This window comes from Drosophila eugracilis, unplaced genomic scaffold, assembly GCF_018153835.1.
Source record: "Drosophila eugracilis isolate 14026-0451.02 unplaced genomic scaffold, ASM1815383v1 contig_2154, whole genome shotgun sequence".
Taxonomy (NCBI): domain Eukaryota; kingdom Metazoa; phylum Arthropoda; class Insecta; order Diptera; family Drosophilidae; genus Drosophila; species Drosophila eugracilis.
Genome location: NW_024573038.1, coordinates 2,909,398 through 2,934,773, shown reverse-complemented (window position 1 = coordinate 2,934,773; position 25,376 = coordinate 2,909,398). Strand labels below are relative to the sequence as shown.

Below are 25,376 nucleotides of genomic sequence, written 5' to 3'. Positions count from 1 at the left end.
TAAAAATATAATTCATTCCTTGTCCCAGAAGAATCAACAAGCTTCTGCCTAGAACAGTAACAGCGGCTGCAACGGCTAACATTTGTATGTTGTTGGCCAACGAAAGTGAGAGTTCGTATAAGAGAGAAAGTTTCGGCGGGCGAGTCTTCCCATCCTCGAACTGCTCTCGCTCTCTCTTTCTCTCACGACCAACTGTTAATCGAGGGAAATTGCAGCAGGGAAAAGCAAAACGGCAGCAGACCGCAACACGCATCAGGCCAATCGGGCGACGAACCTGAAAGCCGAGCACCGAGCGCAACTGGGAAAACGAGCGACTCTGCAGTCGGAAAACTCGCATCGGAAAACTCGCATGCACCAAAACAAAATTCGCCGGCTAATGCGGCGCGCAGTATGCAAAACAATGCCGGAACGTGCAGTTCAGCCACTGAATTCCAAATAAAAGTACAATTCACAACCAAAAACTACGAGCAAACATAAAGCAAAGTCAACAGAAACTTAGTTAGCGCCAAAAACAAAAATAGTTTTGATAAACGTGCGCGAAAAGCAAGCTAAGAAGGTTACGAAGTGGCGGAAAAGTTGGGCGGGAAAGACATAACCTCAGGAGGTTTTTGGCTGCCTGCAGCTAATGCAAATTAGCAGGCAAAACTCAAGGAAAATAAACAAATAATTTCCCCCTCGCTGCGGCAGCCGTAGCCACATCACAAATAAATCAGACGGAGAGTGAAAAATAACATTAGCGGCGAAATCCGAGAAATTGCAGAAACGTTTGCCAAATATTTTGAGAACCCCGAAAAGTGCGTGGTGTGCCATTTTATCGGAATCGAGAGGATGAGTGGCTAGATGACACAATATATTCAAACGGTAAGCAAAATGTGGCAAATCTAAGGAGTATGGGGCAAGCATCAAGTTAGAAGGGGTTCCTTCTTGTACACAAATAAAAACTGGGGAGTCCTTTATATAAAATTTCTATAAAGAAGAACCAATCTAAAAATGTGTTTGCACTTTTATATATATTTTACTAAATTAAAATGCAGCTTTAAGTTCTTGACAAAAAGATTTTAACAAAAAACTTTTAGTTTATATGTTTCCCAAAAATTGATAATGAAAGATGTTTTCCTTAGTAAAACTCATCTGAAAGGATGTTAATTTTCAAAAATATTTTATAAAAAGGAAAGTCCTTTTTCTCTCTGCTTAAATTTTCCATTTCCCTTGTTCAAATGTTTGTATTTGTGTGCGATGAAATTTATCAGATAACTGAAATTTTGTGGGAATAGCAATTTGTAACTGTTGAATGTTCTGAGTTGAGAGAAAGGGGTTGTGCTTTTTGAGGTTGAGTGGGTTAGGGGAGGAGTGGTAGAGAATGAGGAATCGGTTTGCCCGATGATGTGGAAACTGAGAAGGGCTGACCATCAGTGGCAGTCACAGAAAACCAGAAAGGATTTTCGGGAAATGAAACAAAATTTGACAAATTAGGGAAAGCTGCGTTGGAATGGTGGTTAACTTTATTCAGAGCAAAGCTATGCTGAGAACAAATGCAAAAATTTAAGCAGATACAAGTTGAATAATTGATTTTTTGCGATGTTTAGAAAATAAATATAAATTCGAAATAATCTTAAAAACTGTTTAGCTAAAGAAAAGAGCAAAGTGTATGTCTTAAATACTGCTAATTCCTATATATAATTACGCTTTTTCTGGTTAATTTGAATCAAAAAAAGTTTATAGAAAGAAACGTGTTAGATCTACAAGTACAATACATTTTATTTGCAATTTGCTCTATATAAAGTTATAGTATATATATTTTAAGAACACCTTTTATATTAACGCATAAATAGATCAAAAGAGGAACCTTAAGTTCCTGTAGCCCATTCCCCTTTTCACACCACTGAAACCCACACCGAAAAGAAGATAGCCGGACGGATGAGCTCATCCAGCTAAGTAAAGTCCACTAAAACCGAAACCACCAAACCGAACCCACCAAATGAAAGTTCAGGAGAAGGACTTGGCCACCCCATGGACGTACAGCTGTATAGCCCAATCAAAAGGCCGTTGCACTCGCTGACTAACGGACTAACTGAGTGAATGACGTGCGCTGGCCCAATCCTTCAGTCAATCGGTTTGATGGCTTGAGTCCGAATGTAGACCAAGGAGCAGCATGGGAAGACAACGCAAACAGCGGGCAAACAAAAATGAGCAAGTCACGGAGGTGGAGCAAACGAAGCATTTCACCAGCTGCTGCTGCTGCTGCGACTTGGCAACTCGGGGCATGTAATTTGTCAGACAGATTTCTTTTAGCGCCAGGACACAACCCCACCGATCCAATACTCCTGGTCTTTCCAGGACTACACCCACTCTACCAATCCACCCAACCAACCGAAAAAATACCGCCCACGTCATTGCTGCGAAACTGCTTCCTTCCTGCCTTTTGGCCGTGCTCTTTGACATAGAACAGGGAATTCACTTTACTCTAACTTTTTAGATTTCTTTTATTGGGTAGCGAAATCTATTAAACTTTGACAATAAACAAATTTACTACTACTATTATCCTTAAATAAAAAAAGCAATATTTTAGTTTGGATGATAATAAATCTCTTTATTTTCATTTGGAGGATTAAGAAAATACCTGATTAAATTAAGGTTAATTTTAATTCTTTATAAAGGTATTGCTTTTTGTAATTTATTTATTTTTGTTTTATGCTACAAATTCGGCGCAATTGCAAGCAAAATTTAAGAGTAAAACACTTTAAATATTAGTTATATTTAAAATTTCATTCCTCACTTAATAGAACTTCTCAAGTAACTGAAGGGTAAACCCAGTTATTTATTGTCAAACTGGTATTATTCATGGGTGCTTATTAACTTTATTAAACTATAAAAATCAGCAGAAAACTGTTTCCTTTAGTTTTAGTTAGTCTAAAAGTAGCATATTTTTTCAGGTTTGATTTTTTATATTAGTACAGAAGAAGTGTTCACGACAAGAATAAATGAAAAAGTGCACATTGAAGACCATTGAACAAGTGCAAATGTGAAAAGTCTGTGTTAAAGGTATAGAAAATAGAAAGGGAAGAAGCGAGCCAGACATTGACATTTCAGTGCAAATGAAGTGATAAAACGTAAAGGCAAAGCGGCGTCAGCTCGAAAATTGCCAATGCGAGAGAGGAAGTGTGGCGACGAGGTGGGGAGATGGGAAATGGAAAAGGGGGTGGGAGAAAGACAGTCAGTGCTGAAGTGAAAAAGAGAAGGAAACACTAAGCTAGAGAGAGAGCGGGTCAGACAGACAAAGCGCGTCGAAAATGCGTCTAATTTGATGGAAGCGATGCATGCCTTAACCTTTCGTCGGCGTCAGGCAAACAGACAGCGGCAACAACGAAAACAACGATGACAGCCACCAAATGATAGCATTTCCTCTCGACTCAAAGGATCCGAGTTAACCGAGAACAAGGACACGAGCAAGTGGTAAGGCTGGGCGAACTGGGAAGAGATGAGCCCAGGATTCAAATGGCGGAACAAGTGCCAGAGATGCTGATGTGACTCCTGCTCAGCTGGTGACTGCAAATTGATGGCCAAAGATGCACAAGAATTCTAAGGAAATTAGTCAAAGCAAAAGAGGATTTTCCCCAACTCCACTTTAAGGATGAACCTTTTTAAAATATGGGCATTTTCCAACATCTAAAACTATAATTTATAATGAAAATAAATAAAATCTAAATAACAAAAAAACAAGAATAAAATCGTTATATTGATACTTTTACTAACTAAATTTAATCTGCATACATTTTATAATAATAGTTTTTATAGTAGTTATAATAATAGTTCTACTCCCTTCATCCAACTTTTGTAATTTTCACTTCCATGGAAACTTAAATTGAATCATAGTCCCCATTCTGAATGACTATGTAAAAGTTTTGCGTAAAATTTTCCAAATAATTAATTAAATGGCACAAACTAGTGTTTCCGCTAGGATCGACCCCTCGGTTAAAGTTTCCAGCAGCTAATTAGAGAATTTCCAATAATTATTCATCATAATTGACAATTCAGTTTTTAACTACTCATCACTTGCGGATGGATGGGACTTCCCAGCACCATCAACTTTCAACTTTTTGTGCAGCATCAGACGACAGAAAACGAAGAAAACTTTTGCAATTAATTACGGACAAGACCCCTAAACCGAGAAGGGACTAAGTCGGGCGGGTGGGTCACGCTCAACTTATCCTATAAAAAACAAAAAATTAAAATAATAAAAATGAACCCGATAAGAAGAGCTCTGTATTAGAGCTAGATCTGCTGCAATTAGTACTTACTCTTTTGTGGAGGTAAAAGGGAAATTGAAATGCTATTGGATATCATATCCAACTGTGATGCTCCTCCCTTTTCCCCGACTGCAATGGCCTACTTAAACAGAATTAATGAGAATGGGGGCGAAACGAGGGGAGGCTCTGTCTAAACATCCACATCATGATAGATGAGTTAATGAGGACTTAGTCCGGGTTCCATCTGGGGCAACTGATGGCAAAACTGTCAATTAATGTGAGCCAGCTGATGATTGGATATGTAAGGACATGAAGAGGCGCAAAATGGGAAAAGTGAAGCTAACTATTGGGCCAAGCTGGTACCAGCGAATAGTTAATAAAACGCCAAGAGTAGCAGGGAGAAAGAATAGGTAGATTTAATAATCAATAAAATTGGATAATGTTCGAGCTATACATTTCACGTAAAGATCAACATTCTATATCGTTTTTAAAAATTCCAAAAACTTAAAAGATTACTTTTTATAAAGCGACAGCAAAAGAAGTTTAAACTTATAGACTAAGAGTAAACGTAAATGGAAAAAAATGATGACAACGATGCCTAAAAGACAAAGAAGTGGAGAATTTCCAAAGTTTCGCAACGCATCAGAATGTTGGGACTTGCAGTCCGACAGCAGTTGCAACCATAGACAATTTCCCCCCCTTATAGCCACCGAATAATATTTCTGCGCATGTGCAACTCAAGTCTGGGCGAAAAACTAATAATAGAAGAACCTGCCCGTCTTCATTAAAGGTGCAACTTTTTCAAAGTGCAATATTACAAGCTTTTTCTCTGCGGGCCCCATAGTTTTGGCCCCCCGTCAAGAGTCAGACCATGATTAATGCTCAAATTAAACAAGGCCGCACTGACGTTAATGACGACAAAAGAGCAGCAACGATAACAATGCCACCAGCGGCAGGAAAATTCAACACAACTAAAACAAAAGTGTTAGTCACACCCGAAACAAAAACAACAATGGCTTATGGTAGATAATGATGTACTATATATATGTATATATACGAAAATGATTAGTCTGGGGGCTCACTCAATGTCGCAGCTGCAGCGCAAAGTTATCAAACGAAGGGTCATATAACCATGTTGTTATAGTGGAATTGGTTATTAATGTAATGGAAATGAAAATAGGAAAGAAAATAAACTCCAACTAAAATAAATCGAAAATTTATTTATTACTGACTAATTATTGTTAACAACATTCACGAAATAAAATGAGATATACAAACATTTTTAATCAGTTAGGGTTTTTCATCAACAAAAACTTCCCTGCACAGAATTCTAGCAACTAGAAAAACAAAAAGTTTCCTCTCTAACCACTTCTGACAAACACAAAATTATGCAGACTGCGTTTTTCATCAGGCAGAGTATCCATTATACTAATTAACTGTAAATGCAAGTCACCAAATCAATCAAAGCCCCTGAAAACTCCAGGATTAGAGGGAATAAAGCCTAGTCAACAAATTTGCTGGAGTTTTCTCTCCATTTGGGTAATCATTTTGCATGTGAGTCAGCAACGATCGATTGCGATACGCATTCAATTCGATTTCGCAATTCAATTAGCGGCCAATGAAGGCAATGACGAAATGAATGATTGGCCAATTGACACCAGTGTAGCCTGGTCCTGCCCCACTCCTTCCTAAGCCCAATCAATATCTGGCCTTATTGATTGGATTTCCACCCAATGCTGATATGATAGAATATTCAATGACGTCGATGCTAGCATAATCGCGAATATAATTAATAGGGAGCATGATTTAGTGTTAATTGGACAGTCGATACAAAACGTCCGATATGGAAAATATATATATATATTATCTGAGGACTTGTCTAGGTCACTCGGCAGCTGGGTGTAGAACAGCACTCCCTCTCGGCGAAGCAATCAATTGAAATTGGCAAAAGTTCATCATTTTTATTATTTTCATGGCTTCTGGTTAATTGAACTCATAAAATTGAGAATCAACAAAAGAAACGGCAATTCTGTTGGCCGTGGCTACGGAAAAAGAGCATCGCAAACACTTCAATGAGCAAAATGCCAGAAGAATTTGTGAGCAAAACGAGCTAAAAAGGAAAATCGCCAGCAAAAATAACAACAAAATCATCCAGAACAAGACGCACTAAAATGCAGAATTGGCAAATTTTGTAAACAAAATGAAAAGCTGGGAAAAATAAGGAAAGTCGACATTCCAATACTCTTTTATAAAATATTTAAGTTACTTTAAACGGAATTATCAACCAATTGTAAAAAATTTACTGTATAAATTAAAATCTTTTGCCTGCATCAGAATATTTTTAAAAATATTTGAAAGTTGAAAGGCACCCAAGGTACTTTTGTTTTAAATTATTATAAGATAAAATACTTGAAAAATTCTTTAAAATCTATATTAAAATAAGCAGATGATTCTTAGTTTATTACAATTTTGGGACTTTTCATAAAATTTCCATTATTTTGAAACCAAAAATATGCCAAAGCGTTTAAAAATAAATTGTTTTCCTCTCCCAAGGTTTCAGTTTCGCAAATTGACGGCTAGTTGGCCCAACTAATTGAATAAATAAACTGGATTATTGACCAAGTGCATTGAAAATATTGACGACAAAATGTCACAGTAGCTGGGAAAACAAAAACAATCAGCAAAGCAAATAAGCAAGAAGGAAAACTACAATTAATTGGCTATCCAAGTTGCTAATTGCACATCGAATCGAAAGCCGAAAGAAACTCCAACATCAGGAATGGGTCAATTGACCATTTGCCTTTTTGCCATTCGCTCGATTTGTTTTCCATTTTCAAAGCAGATTTCTCCATTTGCTCTGATTTCTTTTGGAGGATTTATTTATTTATTTTTATCGCTGGCCAGCGATTTGATGGCAATCAACACGTCGGTCACATCAAAAGTGGCAAGTGCCTAGAGAAATCCCTTTCGGCTTGGCTCTTTTTATACTTTGTCGTCCCTGGGAAGTTTGCCCCATCCCCATCTAATATTATTTACCTAGGTAATGGCATTTGCTGATGATGACAACGCCGTTTGTATGGTTAAATGAACGAAGAACTTCGATTGAAGTCAAAGGTCACTGCTGTCGCCCTCGAGTGAAAAGCAAATAGCCCAGAAAGAGACCTCCAGTCGGAATACTCAATTGGAGGGCAAACAGGGCGTATGAATGATGTCTTGGTTGGATAAGTTGGCCGGGGAATTTCAATTTTTAAAACGAGGAAAAGCGCTTGAGGAAATTCCGATATAACAAACTACACTGGGTTCTTTAACATTTTTTCTTAGTGCAAACTCTTATTGTAGTTAATAATATTCCACAATAATAACTTTTTTTTGTTAGTTATTTTTAAAATCAACTTTAAAACAAAAATATTTAACATTTCTATTCCATTTACCATATCGCATTTGTGCCGCAACCTCATGGCAGCCAAACCCAAAAAGGCGTCGTTATTTTACACAAAATAATGCCCATAAAGACCCCGCGGCAATGGCAACAAAGGATTTTCGATTGCCACCCAATTAGTGAAAATCCTGCGTGTCTGGTTGCATGGCATAGATTCGCTAGCCCCGCAACATATGCAACATAATCCGTACTTTCACCCGAAGCCAACGCCACGAAATGCTGCTCCCCCGCACCACCCCCTAAATACAGCTCAATTATTGTCAATGGCCTCTTCAAAATTATGTTAAATTTGCCGGCGGAACTATCGAAGCGTCCCCATGCGAACGCATTGGTAATGAGTGCATCCACCAACGAACAATAAACACATCGAATTAGTTAGGGAGAGAGACGGAGGCGAAGAGGGATAGCTACTATATTTTGGTGCTAATTTATGCAAATTGCAGAGTATGTTTTTAGGGGCGAAAGCTCCATAAATTGCGCATCGGCAGGCTGTGCGTAGTGTTAAGCGCTCTAAGCCATTCAATGAGGTCTGAAAATTTAACCAAAATTGTTTGCCAGGGACTCCGGGAAATTGGATTAGCGAAAGGATTACCCGCGGAAGCTATGAAAACCCATATTTGATAAACCGATTCCCGCCTTAAATGGCCCTTTCTTATGAGCTCTTAACGGCAGCCCACATTTGAGGCGAATTTAGGCAGCTTAAGACTAAACCGCTTACGAAAAGAGTGCTGGCTGTCCTTTGAAATGAAAAAGGAAACGACACAAATTAATTTTATTTTTACAATTTGTCCAAGAGGATTTAGGGCCATGTGTGCTGCTTAGTTTACACTCAAGAAAATCGTTAATACTAAATTGAAAATAAGGAAAAGAAATATATTTTTATAAATTTAAATGAGTTGTTAACATAGAGATTATATCGCGTAAAAATTCATTTAATTCTTTCTTTTCAATTACTTCCCTCTTAAAACTTTGAGTTATAGAGGAAATCTAACAAATTGCTTGGCATCCTGCAAACATTTTCACAGCGTTTCCGCGGGATTTAAGAAAGCCTTTCACCAACCATTCCCACACCACTTCCATATCGTGTGACAAATCAGTAAAAACGTTTAGCATGCAATTGACAAACATTTTCAGAGCTCCATTGAATTGAGGGGAAAAAGTAAGAAAAACAGAATAAATCGAAAGCTATAGAACCGAGGGTGCGGCTGAACAATGAACAAAGCTACATGGGATGGGAAACGGAGTGGAAAAGCGCTGGCAGATTTCAGTTTTTGGCAAGCCGCCTGCAGTTGAGGCCACAAAAACCAAAGGCAACAGGAGGAGGAGGAGGAGGATAGAAGCAGCATGAAACAACAACAGGGCACCACATCAAAGGCAACACAAACTGGGGGGGCGCCACAACCCGGTTTTTACCCAATGCCCAGGTGCAAATATGTGTACTAAAAGGCATCCAGTGTTGCCTTTCATCCTCCACTCCTGACAAATGAAGGGAATAGAGCAAATAGAGTGTCCTGAAGGGCCATGGTTGCCATAAATAAAAACGAAACCCAATGGAGAATCCTGGGGGATAACCACACGGCTAGGCTGGGTGCTATTATTTCCCTAGATGGGTTAACAATGGACACCCGGCATAATTGAGTTCAGAGTGTGAGCAACATTTCACCGCATCCAGGTGGTTTTCATTCCGGATCCAGAATGTGTGGACACTCGAGGGACAACTGACCGCAAAAGGAGAAACAGCAGAAAGGCTTTAGGAAGGTGGAAACGGCAACTCAGGGCAAGGTAGCCTGAAATTAAAGAGAAAAAGTTAAGAAAACTGGAAAAATTGTTAGATATCTTTGAAGAAAAACTAACTATTTTCAGAAAGGATACCAGATAATTGACAAAAATTAAAGAAATAAGACTTTCTTCCATTTCGATTAACTAGATTTTCATTTGAAAGATCGAAATAGCCACTTAGGGAAGGTAACCTGGAAACAGAATTGGAAATTTGGATAAATCAGGGAAACTTTAAACTATCTTTGAATACAACCACCTATTTTCGGGATAATATATAATATCATAAACACAATAATTGTTTTCCATGTATTAAAGTTCCTAAAACTTGTTCAAGTTCATACAACTAGTTATGTAACAAAGGTTTGGATTAGGATAAGTGCTCGAAAATACAAAAACTCACATATTAGTTGTTTTAAAAATGTAACAAAGGGCGATTATCCCGCAGCTTGTTTGGTTTTCGAAAAGGGAAGGGGGTGCCACTCAAACCGAAACCAACAGGTGCAACAAAAAGGAAATGCTTCAAACAACAAAAGCCTCTGGGATTATAATTGCACTTGTTGTTGTCGGTTTCCGGGGGGACCGTTGTTGTTATTGTTGTTGCACTCATGTTTGTTATGCAACACATGTTTTAGTGTTTTCATACGGGGGCCAAAAGGTCAGGTGAGTGGCAACCTGTGGCCAAAAGCCAAAAATGTGTCCCAAAGATTAAGTGCAACGCCACCGAAAAACCGAGTTATCGTGTAAGTGAGCTGGGTGGATTTTAGTGGCTACTGAGGTTAGTGAGTTTTGTTTATGTTGCACTTTATGCTACGTACTGGGTCCATAAACAAAGGCACCCATCCAAGCCCATCCAAACCCAATCCAAGCCCGGCCAGTACCAATCCGAAAACAAGGACCTCTGCCCACACCAAGTGCACTTGACACGAGGCAATGCCAAGTGTGTTTGTGTGCGTGAACCTTGCCTGCGTGTGTGTGCCTGTTTGGTTTTGCGTTGTGTTGTGTGTTGTGTTGTGTTGGGTTGTGTACACATGCAAATTTGCTAGTCATATTTGCATACATACACATGCAGGATTGTATGTGTACACTGCGGGAAAAATGTAACAGAGATTCAGATTGCGTCATCAAATATAACATTAAAAGAGATTACTTTCCGGCTTTGTTGGTTTATTACTTCATGAAAATCCCTACAGTTTGGTACAAAGTGGGGTGTAGGTTTAGAAAAAAAAGAAAAAAAATACTTGAAGTGTTTCATTGGTAAAGTAAAACTTACTTAATAACAAGAAATGTCAAGAAAAGACTTTAAGATCCATCAATCAATATTTTTTCTTCAGTGCCAACATGTGCTTTGAGCTGCCTTGTATGCATGTTGTACTTGGTGTTTATCCCAAAAATTATGCTCTTCGCATGCCTCTGGGTCGTCCGTTTGGCCGTTGCCCCCTTCCGATTTGCCGTGCCGCCGCCCATGAATTACTTGAAATGTGTTTGTTGGGGCTGCTTGAAACCAAAGCGAGCGGCTAAACATTTGCCAAGCTGTTGGCTGCCAGACGGCTCCTTCTTCCTGGTGGCTCTCCTTTCTCGCTCGCTTGTTCCCTTGGCCGTAAATATTGTACCGAGCCTTGTTTGGGCTGCTATGTGGTAACATAATCCAAACATATGAACACCCGCCACACTTTCCCAATTCTCAGCAACTGCGGCTTGTGTAAACTTTTGATAAAGTTTTAATTAATTAAGCGCACATTCAAAGGCAAACGGCTCTGTTCTGGTATATTAGGGAAAACGCTGAGTGTTAAGTGGCAAAGATAATGAACAATAAGTTGAAGGCATTATGGAAGTTATGGGAAACTAGTTACTTTTAATTAATAAGATAGGGAAAACTGATGATGATTGAAGAAACTTTGACAATCAGAGCACAAATAAGAGATAATAATCTAAATTGGGAATAATTTTATTTGATAAACAATTATAAAGACCTCTTTTCAATTTAATTATTAAATCATAAGACTTGAGCTATCTTTAGTCTTTAATAACTAGTTCAGTTTTAAAAAAGTTATCCCTTCTTGCCAATGCAAAGGACACTAAACCTTTAAGCTCCCAATTGACTGCCTGCTGTGTCTTTTACGGTCGAACTTCTTAACCAAATAAGCCCTCTAAGCTCAGAATTCTGATTTTTATAACCTGTCGCCACGTCGTCAAGGGTCTCAACGCATGTCCATCAAGAAGAGCTGCGAAGGAAATGCATTTGAGACCCTTGTCTTGAGGGTCTCATAAAATGCATAAATTTTTAATAAATGCCGCAGCGCACACAGGACGCAAACAAGCATACATATACACCATTTCATACAAAGTCACATAGACACAGATACACTGTAAGGGGGATAGTCAGAGAAAGTAGACAAAATGTGGTCAAGGGACCGATGAGCAGATGATGGCACAGTCACCTCTCTTTAGCTGCCTTTTATCCTTCGTGTAGACACTCTTTAAGTCGTAGAAGAAATTAAAACTACTTTTTTAAGTTTCAAAAGGCAATATGTGTCATCTATTAAAATAGATAATAATGGTAGATTAAAATTAAATAAAGAAATATACAGGTTATTATAGGAATACGCTAAGAAGACACAACTATTACCAATCAAATATAGAAAATAACTAAAACATTTTTGGAAAATTAAGGACTTGAGTTAGGGAAGTATATGGCTATGATTCAATGTATTTAAAAATATATAGCGATTAGTTAAAATAACATTTGTTATAATTCCTATAAGCAAGATAATATAATTCTCAAAACGATTTGAAAAAATTCCTTAGCTATGCTTTTTCTAAGTAACATGGTATCTGTGCCTTACCCCGACCTTTCTATACATCTCGAACAAAACAAAGTCAGCAGCTTTCTTTGAAATTGATTCAGCAGCTTGCTGGCTGTCATCAAGTGAATTGCAGCAGACACACGACTGCAGCACATGGGGCTGCCCCACTTTTCAGTCCGCATTTTTGCCCCTTTCTGAGGGCCCTCGCAGCGAGGCAATCTTGCGATTTGTGCCTCCATTGCGGTTTGCCGATAACAGTTGCACTTACCCCAACAATAAAAACCAGACAGCAACAGCACAAATAAATGTCGAACAACAATTCAGGAGCCGACGACGACGATGATGATGATGATAGCGTTGGGGCGGGATTGCCGGGGGAATTTACACCTGTTGTTGGGACTGGGATTTAATTCCTTGAGCAAACAAACAAGGGCACGTGACATTGGAATATAAATACCCTCATATACCAGGAAAATGGAATATATATAGACAGACACTATCTTAAGTGGCAAATCAGAAATATTGAATGCTAAAATTGGTTCTAATAATTGCCAATATAGAAATCTTTGCATTGCATAATAAATAATTTAAAAGTTTTGAAGTGCAAACTCTTGCAATTACCTTTAAAATATACCAATATATAGCAAGAATGTACCTTTCTCCCCCCAGAGACACCCAATTAAATACCTTCCTACACAGAATTTACTTCAAATATAACTCTAATTGACTGCACAACTGAAATCCTTCTCACATGAACATTGTAACCTGCAACCATTTCTGCCCAATGGACCATGTTTAATTGCTCTTAGCAATGATTTGTGGCCCACAAATGTTGGGGAAGTCGATGTGTAATGCATGATTGCCAAGTGTTGGGCCACCTGGCAATTAACTCAAATTACATATTTGTTATATTACTGATTATTAAAGTTGCAAGAAAGTGCTGAAAGTCCTGTTGATTGCCTCGAATATTTAATGGCACAGTAAATTCAAAATGCAATTAATTAAATCACGAAATGGGTAATGATTTTGTTTGCGATTAATCAAGCCACTTGATTAAATATGCAAAGAACGCCCTGAAGGTGATAAACGTGTTTAAAACTTTCTATTAAAACTATTCAAATAGAATTATTATTTATAATCCCTCTAACTTAAGACATTTTCTTTCTTAAATTGCCCATCAAAATTCCAACGGAGATTAGTTATCAAAAGTCGTGTCAGCTTAAGCTTAAGCCACATTTTGATTTATGACTATGGAATTAACTGACTTTTATGCACAGTGAGTTTAATTTAGCTCAACAAGGAAAATGGCATTCTGATGAAAGTTAATTTGATCTGTAATCCCCACATGTGTTTTGGCCAAGTCGACAATAATTCGATGTGGAATGCATACATAAACTAAGCGGCTTAAATATCTCAATCTTTTAATGCATGCCCATAAGGATTAGGTGCTGACCCTGGAATTTTCTGAATTTCAAGAAGACAAATATTTTCACCTGATATTTGCATAAACGCTGCCCAGCTTTTCCTTATGACTAATTTATTTATAGAAACCGTCGAGTGGGAGGGGTTGGGAATATAAAAAAGTTGTTTGTTTTTGTTTGTATTCAAATTTAAATGTGGGTTTTAATGGACAAAGAAATCAAATTTAAGGTAACTCAGTTTAAGAATGTCTACAACTTTTCTGTGCAAATGAGTTGGACCTTCAAGGGTCTAAAATGATGATTTATTTTATAATTCGCATTCCATTTTTCAAAGTTTTCTTGTTCTACAAGCTGTTTGGCTGTTCTCAGAATACCATTAAAAGTTCATGAAAACTTGCCAACTGTCTGTATATGAAAGGTAACACATTAAAGCAACGTTAAATGCTAATTCAAAGCCAAATAAATGTAAAAGTATTTTTAAAATTATTTAAAAACCTTCAAGAAGAAATTCGCAAACAGATAAATTGCCAAAAAAAACTTGTTGACTTAAATAATTCTGAATAAAATATTCCGCATAATTTAGTAGAGGAAATTAAATAAATCTATTGGAAAAACCCAATTGACTAGATTAATTTAGTCACTGGTTTATCTAAGTATTTACACAGAATGTCCCCGCTATAGTGAAAACATTTCAATTAGTTGAGAATCAATTTCGTCCAGCAAAATAGGCAAACAGCAATTTTAGTATTTAGTATAATTAGGCCAACAACAACAAAAGACCTGCATATTTTATGTAATAATAAAATTTTTTTGCAGAACTGCCAAAATGCAAAAGCATAGCGACAGGAGGGAGAGAACAACAGCGTGGGAAAACTGATTAAAATAATTACATTTTATCCAGGTGGCGGCGAAAACATGTTTGCGTGGCTGATGATGGACGTCCTCCAGTTGGTTAACGGGGATATAGCCCCCGATTCATATGTGAATACCACAAATTGGTATAATACGAACGAGAGCTTATATACCACGGAACTAAACCATAGATGGATTAGTGGCAGTTCCACAATTCAGCCAGAGGAGCCAATCTATGGCACTGAATTGCCCACCTATCAACATTGCATTGCCACCAGGAATTCCTTTGCCGATTTGCTGACAGTGGTCCTATATGGATTTGTATGCATTATTGGATTATTTGGCAATACACTGGTGATCTATGTGGTCCTGCGATTTTCTAAAATGCAAACAGTTACAAATATATATATCCTGAATCTAGCAGTGGCAGATGAGTGTTTCCTGATTGGAATACCCTTTCTGCTATATACAATGAGAATTTGCAGCTGGCGTTTTGGAGAGTTTATGTGCAAAGCCTATATGGTGAGCACTTCCATCACCTCCTTCACTTCATCGATTTTCCTGCTCATCATGTCCGCAGATCGTTATATAGCCGTGTGCCACCCGATTTCCTCGCCCCGATATCGAACTCTGCATATAGCAAAGATAGTCTCGGCGATTGCCTGGACCACTTCAGCGGTCCTCATGCTGCCGGTCATCCTTTATGCCAGCACTGTGGAGCAGGAAGATGGCATTAATTACTCCTGCAACATTATGTGGCCGGATGCCTACAAGAAACACTCTGGCACCACCTTTATACTCTACACATTTTTCCTGGGATTCGCCACACCACTGTGTTTTATTCTCAGTTTTTACTATTTGGTTATAAGAAAACTGCAATCGGTGGGTCCTAAACAGGCCACCAAGTCCAAGGAGAAGAGAAGGGCTCACCGGAAGGTTACCCGACTGGTTTTGACGGTAAATCTTAGTATTATCTTTCGAATTATCCTGTGGATTTCCTTCTTTTTTTATATTTTTACAGGTAATTAGTGTATACATCTTTTGCTGGCTTCCACACTGGATTTCCCAGGTAATTTTAATTTCAACTGCTAAAGCTGTGATTTCCCCCTCATTAAATCTCTTAGGTGGCCTTGATTCACTCGAATCCCGCTCAGAGGGACCTGTCCCGACTGGAGATACTCATCTTTCTGCTCTTGGGGGCCCTGGTTTACTCCAACTCGGCCGTGAATCCCATACTCTATGCCTTTCTGAGTGAAAACTTCCGAAAGAGCTTCTTCAAGGCCTTTACCTGTATGAACAAACAGGATATCAACGCCCAACTGCAGGTGGAGCCGAGTGTTTTCACCAAGCAGGGAAGCAAGAAGAGGGGTGGCTCTAAGCGCCTCTTGACCACCAATCCGCAGATGCCTCCATTGCTGCCATTAAATGTGGGTAACAACAATTCATCGACCACCACATCCTCGACCACGACGGCGGAAAAAACCGGCACCACGGGAACGCAGAAGTCCTGCAATTCCAATGGCAAAATGAGTGCTCCGCCGGAGAATTTGATTATTTGCCTGAGCGAACAGCAGGAGGCCTTTTGCACCACGGCAAGGCGAGGGTCTGGGGCAGTGCAGCAAACTGATTTGTAACCCAGTTTTAGTAAGAACTTTCTTTAAATTAATGAAGGAAAATATTTGAAATTTATGAAATACAAAATATATAAGGCATTTAAATGATTTTATATTAATTTTCTACCTAAACACGTGTGAAATCGCGCGATTAACATTATTAAGAATAGACTTAGCAGTATTAATTTGTGTCTACTTGCATTAAAAAATAAATTTAATGGAATTCAATAAAGATTCTAATAGAAACCTTAACCGCACAACGATATATTAGCAATATATGAAAGTTGTTCAGAATGAAAGGATGAAATTGGGATATACTACAAAAATGTTCTTAGAATTTTGAATTATTACCAAATATTGTAAAATTTTATGGAATTTACTGCAAGTTTTATATTTTACTGCCAATAAAACGTTTACCATTAGTTATAATTAAATCCTCAAACTTTTACGAAACAAAAAGATAATGAATAAGTCCAAAAACCTTGCTTATTTCAGAAACTTACCTATAATAAGAAAGTGCTCGCTTCTGCATCATATTTAATAATTATCCAATTAGGTAATTACACTGATTTATGCAATTAAAAATGAATAAGACGAGATTGCGTAAAATAAGCAGCTAAGCCAGAAGTAGTCAGTCAGCCAAGACACTCGTAAAATGTCAAATAAAAAACTTTTTACGAGGGCAGCCGACGAAGGATGAAACCAGATGAGTCAATGCTACTATAAAAGTCTGTGTGTGTCAGAGGCTGGGTTTTATTTTTAGTAGTTAAAGAAATAATATAGAATTTAAGAAAATATTCCCTTGTTTTAATTGTATATATGGCCGTTTTTCAATTGGCCTAACAAAACATAGCAGTAAACAATTTAAAAGTGACTTGGTTAATATTGACTTAAGCTTGCTTTTTGGGATAAAAATAAATATTTAACTATGTTTGTTTGACAAACAGAATCTCATGGAATGAGCTGAATATTCTGTAACTTAGATTAAGTACTTAACGTGTATATTGTAAATGTGCTTGTGAAAGTGTCAATAAAGCAATGTTTGTATAAAAAATATGTTTATGGTTTGGTTTTCAGAATATTTCTACAGCTCTACAATGTATGTGACTCTATGGTTCCCTATTTACATAATTCTTTTTGTTAATCAAAATCTTGTGCAATCTTACACAAAATACACATATATTTGAAAATATTTGATATCAAATAATTAACAGTCCATTAAACTGTGTTGAAACTTAAAATGTTGTTCCTTAGTGAGTACCTAAGTTATAAAATTCGGTCCAAGACCGATGATGATCTATAACAAATAACTTCAATATTACCCTTAAGATTTCTTTAGGAACATCCAGAGAATAAATGTTGGAGTTTTAGGTGGGATACTGGTAATGCGAATAGTTTTGTTTAGGAATTTCGAGTACATAGATTTATAACCATATTTGTGATCTTAACAATGTGGCAACGTCAGATAGAGAAGGTACTCATGCGATGGCAAGTAATCGATAGGAAGTCAACCAGAAAGGGAGACCAATGTGCTGCCAATTGCCTTTTCATTAAATATAAATCAAATAACCATTTGTATGTCCTACACGATAAGCGTGTTAAATACTGATTCCACAGCGTTCTAACATAAATTTTACACGTATTGAATTAATAAATTATCCATTGAAGAACCTCCCTTAAATTATACATTGCTTGTTACTAAGTTACAGCCTTTTCAAGGAAGAGATGGTCAAAAAATTGATTCGATTGATATGAAACCTCTTTAGATGAATAAGTTGGGATGTTCGGTTTATATTCAGAGGTAAAGAAAGAGAATATAAAACTACTTATCCAGCAGATAATCCTGTAATTCAATTGAGCCCTTCGAAGACTTCGAAATACATTTAACGTTGAAAGGCTACAAAAGTTGACAACTGCGTTCCCCACACCAGTCATTTGTCAGGAACAAATCTTCGACTCTTTGTGAGCCTCGGGTGTACTTTTTCGTGGTGCTGGTGCTGTTGTTGATTTATTTGGATACGATTGAACTGAAGTCGAGTTAAGAGCTTTTAAGCCAGCGCACTTTGGAGAACAACCTGCCAATATATTGTACTCTGCTTGCTTGCTGCACCGGCATTAAATCAAGTTTAGGAACTTGGCATTCTGCCACTTTTCCTTGGCTTGCTTTTGCCCCCATTGATTTATGCGTTTCAGCGCGCCAGCATAGAGTTGGGTCGGAATGGTTTCTCAAAATATCCGTACGCTCACCTGCATTCCGCAGGCGAAAGGTGAGGAGTGCAAATGTTAACTCAAATATGGAAAAGCAATTCATTGAAAGGAAAATAAAAAACCAGAAAGGGAAAAAATAAATAAATGGCAAGAACGTTTGAGCTTTGAGCTGCTTGCTGGGGGTTTTGCGTAAGCCAAGAGATGGGTGAAAAAGTAACGACAGCTTAGCAACTTTTTCGAGTGCAAATTTGTGAGAATTTTCCGTGTTTGGTTCGGTTGGTTTATTTTACTTTCCTCCTTGGCATCTGTATCATTATTACTCTTGACTTCTCAAAGCTTCCTCGCTTCCTCGAGCCCTTTGGACCCAGATTTTCATTTCGTTTACTTTTCCACAATAATTTGTGCAACTTTAAGTTGAAGTCGCTTGATTTGTCTGCTGAAATGTGGCAAGCTGCATGGTGCTGACATTTGGTTTAATTAGTTGATTAGATTGTGTGTGTGTGCTTAAATTTCTTGGCCACCAAATTTCTGAGGTTACCTGGAGAGCAATTGAATTAGTACTGTTTATATTGCGGTTTTCAGGTAACTCTTTGATGCAACGTGGTTTACCATAAGTCACGCTTATTCGATTAATCGATTTAACTAGCTAAAGCAGTGTAGGGATGTCAATGTCAGGGACAGCTAAAAAGCCCTTTGAAAAGTCAAAACAAAATCGAGCTTGAAGAAACGAAGAGAACCATAACAGTCATCGGGGCTAATATCGAGAATTGTTGGTCCAAACGATTGGAACTCTGCTATGGCTTGCAATCTGAAACGTGAGCTATTAAAAATCTCAGCTAACAGCACTGAAGAAAATAATTCAATTTTGGATAAAAATTAGTTAAAGAATTTTCAGTTTAAAAGGCATATTTAAACTCCTTTTTATTTTCTAAGTTCAGTCTCTCTTAAGCTGACTTGCTTGGGACCAACAATTGAACAGTCGAAAACATTCTTAATATTAAATCAATTTTCTTCAGTGTTCTTACGCCGGGCAAAGACCAACCCACAACACAAAAAAATCCCACGCAAAATACAAAACGTGACCCAGAAAAGGGAGAGTGCGAGCCCTTTTCGCAGGATCTGTTGCATTTTCGGCTGAAGGAAGCTTTGTCTGGCCAGCTGGCTGCTTCCGGTCGTTGAATGCATCTCCAACTGGGAATGGTCCTCTTGGGTCCCTCACCTCCGGTTCTTGTGTCTGGCACTTACCATTTCATTATTGCCGTGATTGGATTACGCCGTAAATGCATTTCGCTGTTGTCGTCGAGGCTGGTCGTATACAGCAATATCCTTAAGGTCCGTGCCTTAAGCCAAATGGTCCGCCTGAGGGCAAATGTTTAACGCCTTAAAACGATAGCACAATCGAAGGTTTTGACCTAAATTGAGGAGCCAGCACTCTGTCTAAAGTACTTAACTAAGCTTGTTATTAATAATTGACTTTTCCTTTTTATTAGACTTTAAGGTGTCAGTAAAGGACATTGTTTCCATCCATTGTTTCTGAAACATTTCGCTATTTTAGCAACTTTTTCGGTTTTAATATCATAAAAAACTTTTGAATCTCGACCCAAATAAAACCACTTCATCAGCGACAACTGCAAATGCAAAGGTTTTTACAGCTTCATTTAATATCGACTGTGAGAGATACAAAAAGGGAAACCAAAAACCTTTAACATTTTCATGCCCACCTACCTCCGCACTTCAGTGAAATGCAATTTTTGTGTGCATTTTTTATGGAATTCTTTCGCTTGATGCCTTTTGGCTGCTTTCACTGGTATAAGCATAACAATATTTACGCATTAAAGTCAGAAAACTGCAAAAACAGGAAAATCAAAGGGGAGCGGAATAAGAAAAAGAACAACAGAATTTGTTGTAGCTACTTAAACAATAAAATGTCAAACAAAATAGTACAGATATCAAGAAAACAAGTTAGCTGAGCTTTTAAAATACCCTAACTGAAAAAAATATTGTTAGCTTAACAACAAATATTTTAAGCTTTATAACAGTTTTCCATTTAGTTTACAAATTAAAAATGTTCTTGTTCTATTAAATTTTATTTCTTACTCACAATCATATACCATATAAGTCTTATTTATAAATAATTTATATAAAAAAGTAAACAAAAAAGTACCTCCCGAATTGGAAAATCCGACCACACCTTGCAAGGGTATCAAAGGCTGGGGACTTGAAGGAAATGAAAACGAAATGAAGAGATTCCGGACTTCAAACGGAAATGTATTGTGTCAGTCAGTCAAGTTATGACTCCTCTGTCCAGCGAAATGCAAATTTCAATTTAACTTGGATGCACCAAAGACGCCGGCTAACAACTTTCAGACGGTCCGGAGATTCTCAGGACCTGCGGTTGCCATTTTCCATGCAATTACAGGACGATGCCGGGACCGAAAACCAAGGCGACGGGAGACTAACGAAAACTTGTGTAATTGATATGTGTGGTGGTAACTTTCTAATGGAGCTCCTGCCAAGCAACATGCCTGTCCTGTTGGACAGTGTCGAAAAGTTTGCGGTCTCTGGAAAATTGGGGTCGCCATGCTCCACACGTGGCTCAAGATTGAAGAGTGAAGTTCGACACAATTTGGCCAGTAGATTGTAATTGGTTTTGCGGTGGATGGCACGCCTGCAGATGAAGCCCAAAGGTTAAACGCAACACAAGTTGGCAATTACGAAAATTCAATTTGAAAGCAACTAATCGGTTATTTAGAAAATACGAGTACTGATAACAGGAACAACGTAGATGAATATTTTGATCAATTTCTCTTAGTCTTTAATTATATTTATTTTTTAAAAATTTCATCAATAAAGACTGCTGACAAACACAAGCCAACAAAATTCAGTTAAAAACAAACTGCATGGAAAATTTTGACAGGAAGAAACTTTAAAAATTTGTTTTATTTAGATGTTGAAAAGTTGGATTTTGCAGGCTTGAAAATTATAGAAAAATGCAAACAAAAAGTAAAGAACTGTACAAAAATATATATTTATTAAATTAAATAAAATATAAGTCATTGTTGTTACTTACTTATTTCAGAGACATATTAATCGTTTATAGATTTTTAGCCAAGCGACCACTTTTGTAATGACTCCAAGAAGCCTGCGACCTTCAACACGGGACGTTTTTCCTACATTTTCTCCTGGTGTTGAGCCCTTTACCACCGCTCCCCCTCCTCCTTTAATCAACCGCCATAATTTTGCATGACATTCCCAAGCAGGGAAAATGCCGTCACACAGGTCCCCGAAACATTTAAATGCCATTTCAATTACGCGCTCTATCCCAACAGAACCCCGAGCCTTCGCCCCTGTTGCTCTTAACCCTCTATTATTCGCGGGGCCAAAAAGCTTCCGCTTCGTTAGTGCAACGTTTACGCACAAATTAACACGCTGGCAACTGGAACTTTTTGCCATCCACGGCGACTGCGAAACACAAACGACAAAGGGCTGCAAAACACACACAGAGAGCGACTGAAGAGAGCGGTTGGATAAAAACAAAAAACATAATTTCAATTTTAATGAGCAGCAGCAGCAGCAGCAGCAGTAGAAGCAGCAGCAGGGAAATTATTCGGAAAAATTGCGTAACATAAAAATGAATTTCTATTATTCCTTGGCATCCAGAATTCAGTAGAAGTAGCAGCAACAGCAGCAGCAGACATTCCCCGGTGAATGGATTTCCACATCACGTTGCATATGTGCCATATAAGCCACTGGAATGCATTTGCATTAAAAACCGGAGTCCTAAGTGCATGCCGATGCCAGCGGAATAAGGAATAACGAGCATATTTACGGGAGGAATTGGACCCCCCACCGTCCGCGGTTTAAACCCTCCACCATAAATACACCCATTTTTCAGCATTCATAATTTTCTATTTACCACTCAGTTATGCCGAGCGGCTTATTGGCATTTGTTTTCCACCTTCTTTATGGGGGGATCCCTGTTTTCATTTAGTGCTAACTGCTTCAGGTTACCGCACATTCCTGGTATTGAAAAGCGAAATTCGAAGAATGAAGATTGAAAGTACTCTTGAACCAGTTTGGTTTTTACTGAATTTATAAGCTCAATTAAAACATTTATTATGTAATCAAATTTATTTTTTAAATAAATATGTTAGGTGTTAAGATGGCTTACAAAAATATATTATCTTCATTTTTGGCAGATAAATTAACTATCTATTTTTTTTTTAGTTAAAGTATTTTCTCATAAAAACATAAATATATTAACATTTGTTTGAGTGAAAAAATATTAAGAAATTCCAAACAATTCCTTTAATGCAAATATAAGAAAAATAAGACCAAACTGCGGAAATTTAATACTAGTTAGTCCCCTTTATTGTTGGCATAAATCTGGTAAATCAATTTGATCAATATCTAAAATTAAAAACAACACCCTGAAATTTCATAACATTTACTGAAAGATTTATCAAAATGAAATTCCTATCCAATCAATCTTTCCTAAATTGCCTTTTGTTGCTCCACCTCAATAAAATCAGTAAGTTCAAAAATTTCATAAACAACATTTTTCTACCCTAGAAAGGCACACACACACACACACACATTTAGCCGCTTTCCCGCTGGCGCTTTTCCCGCTTGCAACTCCCCAAAGCTTTTGGCTTAAAATGTTAATTGGACGCTGAAATGTTAAATTAGTAAAAAGCAAAGAGGGGCGCCGGAAAAAATGCCAGAAAAATGTAAGCCCCTGCCCACCCACTGCAGTTATGAAAAATGTCAGTTGGATGGCAGCCAACAAGGAGTCGGAGGGGCACATCGAGGGGCCAGACAACTTCCCGTACAGTGGGACCGGGGAGGCGCCTTCAACTCCCATTTTATTATGCATAAATTATGAAATTACGCAGAAAATAAATAAAACCCAACCGCCATCCAGTTTAATGCCGTGTTGGCACTCGTTTTTTGTCTAGGCTGAGTTTCTTTATGGTCTTACGGGCAGTGATGACAATATTTTCACTCAAAAAAGGTTCTTTATTTAATATTTTTATATTAGTAACTTAAAAAATAAGTTTAGTATACACATGTTAAACGGTATAATATATATAATATTATTCCCATTAAGCTTAAGCGAGCTTTTCTGTTTCAGGTTTTATATTTGGGTTTTCCTTTAATGTATAATATATTGCTTATAAAGCATGGACACATATTCAAATTTCATTTTTGATCATCACTATTCGGGTCAATGGTAAAGAATTATTAACCCATTTACGTGCCTTTGTTTTAATTTTCTGTAATTTTTGCAATTTTAACTGTGATTTTGAGTGATGGCTGCGTGGAGGAGTTTATCTTGATTCCGGACGAGGGTGACGGCATTTGTGGGCAGGTGGTTTAAGCACCTGTCAGCCAAGCGCCAAACGTTACCTGGCCAGCAAACTGGTCGAAAGTCATCAAGTGGCTTACGGCTGAATTCAACGTGCCATGTCCAGAGGGGAAATTTAATTGATTGCGGATACGGAATGTTTGCAGAAATTACATTGCGGTGCGGTTAACTAATGAATGAACGTGTGGGGAAGTCAAAATCAAAGGAGTCATAATCTGTGTTAGCTTAAATTGCGGTTGCATTATCGAGTAATAGACCTACGAAAAGGGTAGTTGAGGAGGAACTTTAAAAAAGATATATGGAATGAGGATTCATATGGTTTTAAATACCTTTTTATTAACCCTTTAAGAATAGGTTTGCTTGACATTTTATGAAATGTAATTAATCTGCTTAATTTTAATATTTATCTTAAATAATAAGGTTTAGCTGTTGCACAAGAATTTCAATTTATATACCTTAAATATGTCTTAATAATAAATATATATTTTTTTTATAGTTATGTATGATAAAGATAAAATGTTTACAAGTTTTCTCAAAACTTAATGCAAGGTAATAATCTAGAGTCCATTTCTCATTTCCTTTCTAGTATAAATTTGTAATTTAATGAGCTATTTCGCCAACTTAAAGGTGTCGTAAAAGGAGCAAAAGGCAGGGAATACCAAAGACAGCATCGTCAATGGAAATTAAATTCAAACAATTTCAATTTGATTTCACCATCAACTGCCCAGCTATAGAGCGTGCGAATCGTAAATGAATTTTACGACTGATCGAATTTTCCAATTTAATGAGGAAATAAAATATACAAAAAACGCGCAGGTAAAATTGAAAGCCGAGTCTTAGAAGGATTAAAGATTTATTAAGAAATGCATTTGGCTTGGAAAGCTGAAAGAAAAGGAAGTCGGAAGCCGGATGAAGAAGCTCCGCTGCTCAAACAGTTAAGCAAATGAAAAGCAACTCAAGATAAAGTAATCAATGAGCTTTTTATACGAAAAAATTCAAACGAGCAGCCAAAGTGATTTACAATGAGCTAAAAAATGATGATGAAGACGCTAGAGATGGTGGAAGGAAGACTGAGACAAGATGTTCAAGGTGACTGAAAATTAATGATTAAATTTCGCTGATGCTAGAAAAAAGAACGAAGATGTTTAGTATGCAACAGTAAAGTTTTCAGCAAAAAGTTTATGGAAATCTCAAAGAGATATTCTTACAAAGACTCTAGAATTTCGCTCGATTTGATGCACAATTTCTTAAGACGAAAACGTAGCTAAAGCTGGGCAAATGTATGCATCAGGGATTTGCATGAAAACAACCATCTGCAAAATAATTAAACATCCGACCATAAGTGCAGACAACTTTATCAGCTAAGCAACCAACATGAAACAATAAAAACACTCGACCAGATGGTCGGCAACTCATTCGAAATGCATTTCAATTAAATGCAATAAATTAAATATAAATCCAGCACAAAGAGTATCTAACCATACGCCTCAGTCGCCGCCCAAGTAACATGACCCCCAAAACTGTTGCATAATTAATTAGCAAAGCATGTGGCGAGAGAACAAGGTCAACACCAGAATTCATTTCGCTTACAAAGACTGCAAATTATGCAGAAAATAAGATGCGAGCATAAGTTGCAAATAGTTTT

The 25,376-nt window shown here is 37.5% G+C and overlaps 1 protein-coding gene across 1 annotated transcript; it reads left to right on the top strand.

Moving 5' to 3' along the window:
* The first annotated feature begins 14,605 nt into the window (after positions 1-14,605).
* Positions 14,606-16,753, top strand: LOC108108457 (somatostatin receptor type 5). Its single transcript, XM_017216511.1, has 3 exons — positions 14,606-15,499; positions 15,564-15,611; positions 15,667-16,753. The coding sequence occupies exons 1-3, from the start codon at positions 14,606-14,608 to the stop codon at positions 16,174-16,176; spliced, it is 1,452 nt and encodes a 483-aa protein (XP_017072000.1). The 3' UTR covers positions 16,177-16,753.
* Positions 16,754-25,376: the final 8,623 nt, after the last annotated feature.

What these genes read in the sequence shown, in the direction of transcription:
- LOC108108457 (XM_017216511.1), top strand. Translation starts at nt 14,606, where the DNA reads ATGTTTGCGTGGCTGATGATGGACGTCCTCCAGTTGGTTAACGGGGAT. An exon ending in TTACCCGACTGGTTTTGACG is followed by an intron (nt 15,500 to 15,563) that starts GTAAATCTTAGT and finishes ATATTTTTACAG; the next exon opens with GTAATTAGTGTATACATCTT. An exon ending in TTCCACACTGGATTTCCCAG is followed by an intron (nt 15,612 to 15,666) that starts GTAATTTTAATT and finishes TAAATCTCTTAG; the next exon opens with GTGGCCTTGATTCACTCGAA.